General features: G+C 42.9%; 1 protein-coding gene across 1 annotated transcript; it reads left to right on the top strand.

Moving 5' to 3' along the window:
* The first annotated feature begins 333 nt into the window (after window positions 1-333).
* Window positions 334-4,508, top strand: LOC143738975 (E3 SUMO-protein ligase ZBED1-like). Its single transcript, XM_077231034.1, has 3 exons — window positions 334-1,468; window positions 1,563-1,751; window positions 1,860-4,508. The coding sequence occupies exons 1-3, from the start codon at window positions 541-543 to the stop codon at window positions 2,186-2,188; spliced, it is 1,446 nt and encodes a 481-aa protein (XP_077087149.1). The 5' UTR covers window positions 334-540; the 3' UTR covers window positions 2,189-4,508.
* Window positions 4,509-8,619: the final 4,111 nt, after the last annotated feature.

Consider the following 8,619-nt stretch of genomic DNA (forward strand, 5'->3'; position numbering starts at 1 on the left):
TTTGAGGAGCATTCATCCTGCCATTCTGCAGGGTGCAGAGGATGGTAGTGTTCCCCCTGTACCAAGGCCTGCTACTGACACTGCTGGGCCATCTAAGCAAGGTATGCATTGTTTGAAATATAGGCTAATTATAAGTGAAATATAATAACTAAGTGTTGGGCCATTGTTTAGAAAGGCCATGGACTAAGACATGCCTAACATCCCAATCACAACTGCCAATCACTTTAAAAACAAATGTTGTCAATATAATATTATACTTTGTGAATATACATTTTATATGTCTACATATGAGTACCCAATCTACAGCCAAGACATCATTTTGTTTTTTTGTAATTGTTGTATTTCTATAATGCACTTTATCTTTCTCTGCACACTGAGCATAAATATTCATAACATAACTTTGTTTAGGAAGGTTTCCAAATGAACCAGTAGACTACTTTCACGGTAGGCTACTATTTATCCAATATATTTGTCTGAAAGTATGTTTTATCTTTTCTTTTAAAAGGCAGACAGAGGGAATTGGATGAGGCTCTTCTGAACATGGTGGTGAAGGATCTGCAGCCCTTCACCATCGTGGAGGATGAGAGTTTCAGGGCCTTTGTGAACAAGCTTGATCCAAGCTATGTCCTCCCATCCCGGAAGGTGCTTAAAACAATGGTCAGCGAAAGGTACAACACAACCAAGGAGAAGACAATGGAGGACCTACAAAAGGCGGAATTTGTTAGCCTTACGGCTGACATGTGGTCTTCCATTAATATGGATGGATATCTTGGTGTAACATGCCATTACATAACACCAGAGGCAACAATGGCAACTGTTTTACTGGGTGTAAGGAGGTTTTACCAAACCCACACAGCCCAGCATCTCATGGAGGCTAAAGCCTTGCTAATGGCTGAGTGGGGAATAACCTCCAAAGTTCACTGCATGGTGACTGACAATGCATCCAACATGATCCTAAGTGCCCAGCTACTCAACCTTCGCCATGTCCCATGTTTTGCTCATAATTTGAATTTGATAGTGAAAAAGGCCCTGGATCAAACCCTAGTCATCAATGAAATTCGCCAGAAAGCCAGAAAGATAGTGGGGTTGTTCAGATCCAGCTGCAAAGCAAAGGACAAGCTTGTGGAGATGCAGAGCTTGATGGGCAGACCAAGTCTGAAAATGATACAGGAGGTTGAAACGAGATGGAACAGCACATTCGACATGCTACAACGCTTGTATGAGCAACGTGAGCCAGTGGGTGCTGCACTTGCCAATTTAAACAGTGATACTGCTCCCCTGACAAGTCTTGAGTATGACATTATTCAACAGTCATTGACACTTCTTCAACCATTCAAACTAGCAACAACAGAGATGTCAGAGGAACAGAGAGTGTCTGCTTCAAAGCTCATACCATTGTACAGGATGTTGCAGCACAAGCTTGCACAGAAAAAAGGAAATGCAACGCAGGAATCAACTGTACAATTAGGTAGGACACTATGACCATACGTGTAATTGGCCATAACTCTCATATTGTTGTCATTATTTTAATTAATATGGTTTTCTCTTGTGTTGGCTCATAGGCTCACATCTACAAGAAGGTCTGCACTCCAGATGTGGAGGGTACGAGACTTTTAGAGCCTTGGCACTGGCTACACTGCTGGACCCAAGGTTTAAAAATGTGGCTTTTGGAAATCCTGCCAAAGCCCTGGATGCTGAAAAGCACATCACACTGGAGTGTGCTTCACTGATGCGTTCAAACACAACTCCTGGTGAGTTTCAGTCTATGTTATCTTATGTAATGTGATTCATGAAATTTATACTTCATATGTGTTGTCAGTTTATGATTTGTTACTAATTGCCGTTTTCTTTTAATTCAGAACCACAAATGTCAACATCAGGCCCATCATCATCAACACCAGTTGAAACACAAGACAGTTTATGGGAACATTTTGACAATCGTATCCGTGAGACCCAGATGATACACAATCCTACAGCTGATGCCACAGTGGAAGTGAAAAAATACCTCAGCGATGCGTTTTTGCCCAGAACTCATGATCCTCTAACTTACTGGAAAGAGAGAGCAGTAATCTTTCCTCATTTGTATGTCCTAGCTAAAAAATATCTTTGTATGCCAGCAACAAGTGTCCCTTGTGAGAGAATTTTTTCAAAGGCTGGAGAAATTATCTGTAAAAAAGAAGTAGACTGAGTCCTTCAACAGCAGAGAAATTAATATTTTTGAATAAAAATCTATAAGAAAGGGAGACATTGTGGCTTGATTTATTTTTATTAATATTCATTTTTCATGACCAAAATCACATTATGCAATGTGAAGAGACTACAGGTTACAAGCTTCATATATTACAAAAATACAATAATAAAATAAAATAAAAAACACATTTTTTTATTAGCTCTTTGTAAAGGTTGTTTCAGATCAACACCTGCAAGTGACCACTAGGTGTCACCGTGGAGACGGGTTTCGGATTGATTCGAAGCCTCGAAACAAAATGGCACATTTGCTTCGACTGTTTCATTGCTTCACGAAGCCTCGATCTGCCCATCACTACTTGCCTGTATACGACCATGTTTTGGAATAAAGCCCTGCAAATGGATCCGCACGTCTCTCGTCTTGTTCGCCGCGTCACACCGTTGGCGTTCTTCTGAGATTTTTTGGCGCGCTCCTCGAAGATAAAATGGTTAGAAAAGGCGGGGCTTAGCAAAGGGGTGGTTTGAGTACACAATTAAGATATCTATAAAATAATTTCAACTAGTCAGAATGTTCATTCAAGATATCTACACTGAAATTCTTCCTAGTCAAAAAGCAGACTGAGATATCTATAATTAAATTGAATATATCTTTAAATGAGTTTTGACTAGGACAAGTTCCAATTCAAGATATCTCTAATTAAGTTTTGCCTAGTCAAAAATCCAGTTCAAGATATCTACAACTGTAATAAATTACTTAAAGATATCTACATATGTATTTTTGGATATCTTTAAAAACGATGAATTAATGATATCTCCAATTTGATTATGACTAGACAAAACCCAGTTAGAGATATCTCAAATTATAATTTGCACTAGTGACGATTCAATTACAGATATCTCTAATTGAATTGCCAATAGGCTACTGCAAATTATAATTTGAGATATCTCTAATTAGAAATCCAGCGGAAATAAATGTTTTACAGATATGTTTATTTACAATTTCTACTAGTCAAAACTCATTTGTAGATATCTGAAAATATTTTCCAACTGAAGTCAATGGAAGAATATGACTAGTCATAAAAGCATTATAGATATCTGTAATGTATATTATGAGTAGTCAAATTAACATTGCAGATATCTTCAATGCATATTATGACTAGTCAAAATCACATTGTAGATATCTTAATTGCAATTACAACGAGTCAAAATTGCAGAAGAGATATCTGGAACTGGAATTATGACTAGTCAAAACTGATTTATGACTAATACGGGAAGGAGTATTTAATGTTAAAACGGCTTGCCATAGTAGGAGTGACGGCGTGCCTACGCCGTGGAGTTGACGCAGAAGCATAATGAGGCCTTTAGTTGACTGACTCTGAGTTAAGCGCGTGCACCACAACTATAAAAAGCCATTATCAATGGAGCGCCGATATTATGAGTCACCATGGTAACAGCGCCAAACAAAAAGAGGTCTGCATATTTCTCACCAGCAGTACGCAAACATTTTTTTTTAAGCAACAGGGCAGCAGCGGCGAGCGAGATAGTTAGTTTGGGAGAAAATAGTTGCTCGAGTCAATGTGTAAGTTTAAATTTTAATTACTGTTATACAGTGTTGGGTGTAATTACCAAGTAATCTAAATACTGTAATTTAATTAAAGGGATTACTCTTAATTCTTCTGTAATATAAAGTAAAATATGATGTCATTGCATTAAATACTGCATAGACTATAGAACAATTCTGTATAAAACAATAGTGGATTTTACATAACATTTTTTAAAGGTATATTTTTTAATGTAACCTTCTCTCTCTACTCACTTTGGTCAATTCAAGAATAATTCATGCAATTGTATATTGTTAATTTGAAAGCATTAAAAGTGCAGTTTATGGTCTCTTTTTGTATTGTTCAAGTGGTTGAGGTTGTAGGGTATCTGGACTGTGTCAGGACGACTCATGCACTTATACATGTAAGAATGCTTTTAACCTCTCTGACTCTGGTTCATAACTCAGGTTGGGCACCACAGAGTCTGCCCCTAATGGCGTTCATTGACACTTTCATGGCGAACTGAGTAAAAACCAAGCCTCCCCTTTCCAACGAGAAGGAACTTGTGTACGACACACAGCAGGGGGGGGGGGGGGGGGGGGGGGTCAGGCCTCAAAGATGTTATCTCCTCAGAGCCAAGCGAACACGTGTGAATTATAGCGCTAATTGTTGTATGTGGGAATCGAAAAACCGATGCCTAATTCCTGTTGTCCCTATGTGTGTGTGTAGAAAAAAATTCCTGCCACGCCGTTTTGTGAAATATAGCCGAAAAAAAAAAAACCCGCTGAGATTTTATTTTGGATAAGTGTGATCTTACAGAAAACAAAGCGTCTGCACGCTCAAATTTGAATCACACATGGAAGCAGGCTGGTTGTTATTCCGCTGACAAACACTAGAGGGCAGCCCTAGGCCTAAGTGCTTGACAGTTCTCGAATTATGCACCGCCCCCTGACTTTACCCTCCATGAGCGAAATAGCGCCATCTCGTGGACACTAGTAACGAGGTCGTCCTTTCCTAAACAATCTCTCTCATCACAATTTCAGATTTTTCCAGTGAATTTCTGAAATTGTGCTTCTAACTTTCAATGCATGTGCAAGTTCCAGTTTTACTAACATGATTTCACTCATGACTGTGTACACTTATTTTGAATTTGGTTCAAACCACAGTTGAATTTAAAATTTAAAAGTAATTAGTAGCAGTTTCTGATGACCACTTAGGAGGAATGCGCCCCTTGTGGCCTCCCCCCTCTACGTTAACTCATCACTTAGTTCCTAACATCATTCTTTTCTGAAGTGGCTTTCTCCCAGTTGGCTTTATTTTGGTTATTATCATTGATACCTCACCATAGACGTGATCATCATCAAATATAATGCCAACCTTTAATTTCCTACACTTATTCAAATTTGGTTTGAAACAAACAAATTTCAAGTTCAATTTGAATTAAGTCTCCTTTCCTGTTGGGAATGGTTTTATGGCTTTATTTCTATATTTCCTTTTTCAAATTATTTTTAATAATTTTGATTTGATACGTTACGTTATGTATTTGATACGTTATGACAACTGTATCCTTACTATTCTAGAAGTTACTTAACATCTATGCATACACTTGATTTGAATTGTATTTAAACCAGTTTGAATGCAATTTAAATCAAGTTCTCTGTCAGCCAGGTTGACCACTAAGAGGAAGTGGCCCAAGACCACTAAGAGGAAGTGGCCCAAACCATTTTGGCCCAAACGCGCCACTACAGCTTGCTTCCTCCTGTGCTCTTCCTGCTGCACTTAATCTCTTCTCTGAATGGAGGCTAGGTTGTTCTGATAATTAACATTGTCATAATTCCCTTTTTGTTTGTACCATAATTTTAGTTAAGCCGTTGCCTTTGATGATTTTTCTACAAAAAATAGACACTCAATTTGATTTAGATAGAGAGAGCTTTAATTCACGTTGAGGTTCACTTGTCCTTCATCCTGTTTTGTGTTTGTAGGTAGAAATTTCTCTCATGCTGTGGTAATTTGACAGTCATCTCTGCTTGGGGTCCAGCAGGCTGGTTCGTCTGACCTGCGTCACCAGCGCTGACTGAGCACGAGTCTCGGACTTTCCTGTATTTCTCCGTTGGTGCGGCCCGCAATACGACATCACCAATTTGGCACTGCCGGTTGTGTTCAAGGTCGAGTTGCGTGAGGGCACACATCGATACAGAAATGCGGAAGGGCCCGGGACACTGCTGTCAAGTGTTTGGGGACAACAAAAAGACAAACCACAATGCTGACTCCAACCCGAATGACCTCAGTTCACCCCAGGGAAACTAGAAAAGGTATTAAATCCATCACTTAGTATTGGCCACAGAATCTAGAGATTCCCCCGGTCATTGAAGTGTTTGGCTCCCTCCTCCTCTCCGAGCCACAAACCGCAGGCTTAGGCCTCCTCTTCCCCTGTAACACTTCCTGTGTACTATTAACGCCATTTCATTACAGACCTTCCCATCTTGGATGGTTGCATGTTACTTCAAACTTTGCTATCTTGCCATTGCTCATTTCTGTTGTGCTCTGTTCCTTTCAGTTCACCTAGAGACAGAACCTATCTGAGACAACAAGGAACGCTGAATAATAGTTTGACAACCAAGCCGTTAGCATCAACAGGTGACCCCTAAGCTACCGCCCCGTTAAAAATCTTTATTCAGGCCCATGTTGACCTACCCAAATTGTCCCACCAAATGATTTAACTGTCAGCATCAGTTAACCAAAATTTTCATACACGGCATAGCCCGTATTATAGCTTGTTAAACGTAGAACGAACTTGCATTGGTCTCTCTGTGTGTGTTGTGTTCCTCTCGCCCACAGTGAAGCCAGTATGTTCCGGTCCTACAGTCCCACAACCCGCTGGGACAACCTGGAGACATGGCTGAGATTCATGACATCTCCATTCCTGACCAAGGTCGCCAGTGACTCAGAGCCCCGAGCCAAGAGCCTCGCAGACGTGGACAAGCTGATGGCGCACAAAACAAGCCAAAGCTCCCACGACAAAGACCGGTCAGACACGTCAACCTCACTTGCCAGCTCATCGCACAAGCACGTATCCGCGAAAGGAGCCGCATCGCCCTGGAGCACGAAGTTGCAACGCTAAGGATGCAAGCCGAGGATGACAACGACCCCGAGCTACAGAAGGAAGTGGAAAGACTTCAAACTGCCCTATCTGATCTTCATCTGCACATAGACCAAAGAGTGCAGTCAGAGAAAAGTACCAGAGAGGAGCTCAACGAGAAACTCCGACAAAAGTGAAGCCCCTTGCAAAGAGCAGAGACTGAACTTAAAGAGACTCGAAAGCCACGGCCTGCGAAAGAAACTCGCAAGAGGCCCGTGCTACCATCCACAAGCTCGTTCAGCAGAGACAAGATCTCAAACACGAACTTGACAACGTTCACACAGAGTTGCAACACTCTTATAAACTGCAGCATGACCGGAAAAGGGGAAACGCACACCACAAGTTTCCCCTGACCGGTCCGCACCTTTCAGCCAAGAACCCAGAGCTCTACAGGGGGGTGAAAGCCCACTGTTCAAAACATCACCAGCCAGCCCACAAGAACCCCCGTCAGCAGCGAGGGGGGAAGAGCCTTTCCAGGAGAGCCCCTGCCACTAACCATGGCATGGCTCCCAAAAGACTTAACAAGCTGGCCAGAAACATCCCTACGTTCACTCCGAACCCTGCAGGAGGCCACAACGTGCACGCCACCCGCAGGACATTGACTTTCACTTACAAACTGTTACCAACGTCACCGCGTGGGACAGATCGTACCTGCTCAGAACCACGTCCAGTCGTGATGCGCGCAGCTTCCTCGACCGTCAACCAGAGACAGTCAAGTCGGACTACCAGCCACTGCGGCAGGCCTTCACTAAAGAATTCTCTGATCCAGAATCAGACCAAAGACTAATCACAGCCATGGACCTCAATCAGCCCGGCATGGAGGATGATTTCAACTTCAGAACTTTGTCTCTCCGAAATCTGCACCCCACAGTGAGTCATCACCTAGACATCCTGGCCTGACCACATAGCATGACTACTCAACAGCTAAAAGAAGCTTACACCAAGCAAAAGACTGTGTCCGAAAGACTTTGAAAAAACCCACAATCTACTCTGTCTCTGAGTCCTACTCAGAGCTGCCTCTAGAGGGCGCCCCACAACACCATAGCCCTGTTTACTGAGAGTCAAGACCGTTCCAGGCCACTAGAGGGCAGCACTACTGCGATGGTGCTCGTCCAAGACACCAGAGCGAGCGCTTTGACAGATTCTGGGACCTGCAACAACCACCCGACCACCCAAAAGGTGGAGCCACATGGGAAACCGACCAATGGCCCAGAAAGAGCCGAGCCCCATCGACAGACCATCAAGCCAAGACAGCCTGGAGCGGTACCCCTCTCAACATGCCACTGGTAAGCACAAGTCTGAGCACACATCAGACAAACACAGTGCCGCCACGTCTGAGACAGCCGAGACCCTGAAGTCACTGAAAAGCTTCTTCACAAAAGACTTTCCAAAGAATACAAGAGGAACGAGCCTGACATCCTATGCCTGAGCGCAAGACCTACAACAGGCACACAGAACACTGCTCGTCAGCCTCAGAGCACAGAGCTAACTGTCACATCACAAAATGACAGCATCACCCAGCCACCACAGCTGACAGCTGCCCAGCCTGAGCAAGACGGCACAAGTTCCCATGTTTTGGCTACCTGCCTCCGCAGCAAACCACATGAGACCGGCCCTAACTGCCCATCGATCACCACACCAGCCCCTACGCTAAGACTCCTGGGGAACCTGATCGAAAAGGGGGGTGGCCCGGAAACTCTACCTAGCCATCACTTTAGAAAATGAGGTGAGCCTGGATGCCCTGGTAGACAC

The sequence above is a fragment of the Siphateles boraxobius genome, unplaced genomic scaffold, assembly GCF_051911475.1.
Source record: "Siphateles boraxobius isolate OS27281-9 unplaced genomic scaffold, OSU_SipBor_1 16, whole genome shotgun sequence".
In the NCBI taxonomy this organism is placed as follows: Eukaryota; Metazoa; Chordata; class Actinopteri; order Cypriniformes; family Leuciscidae; genus Siphateles; species Siphateles boraxobius.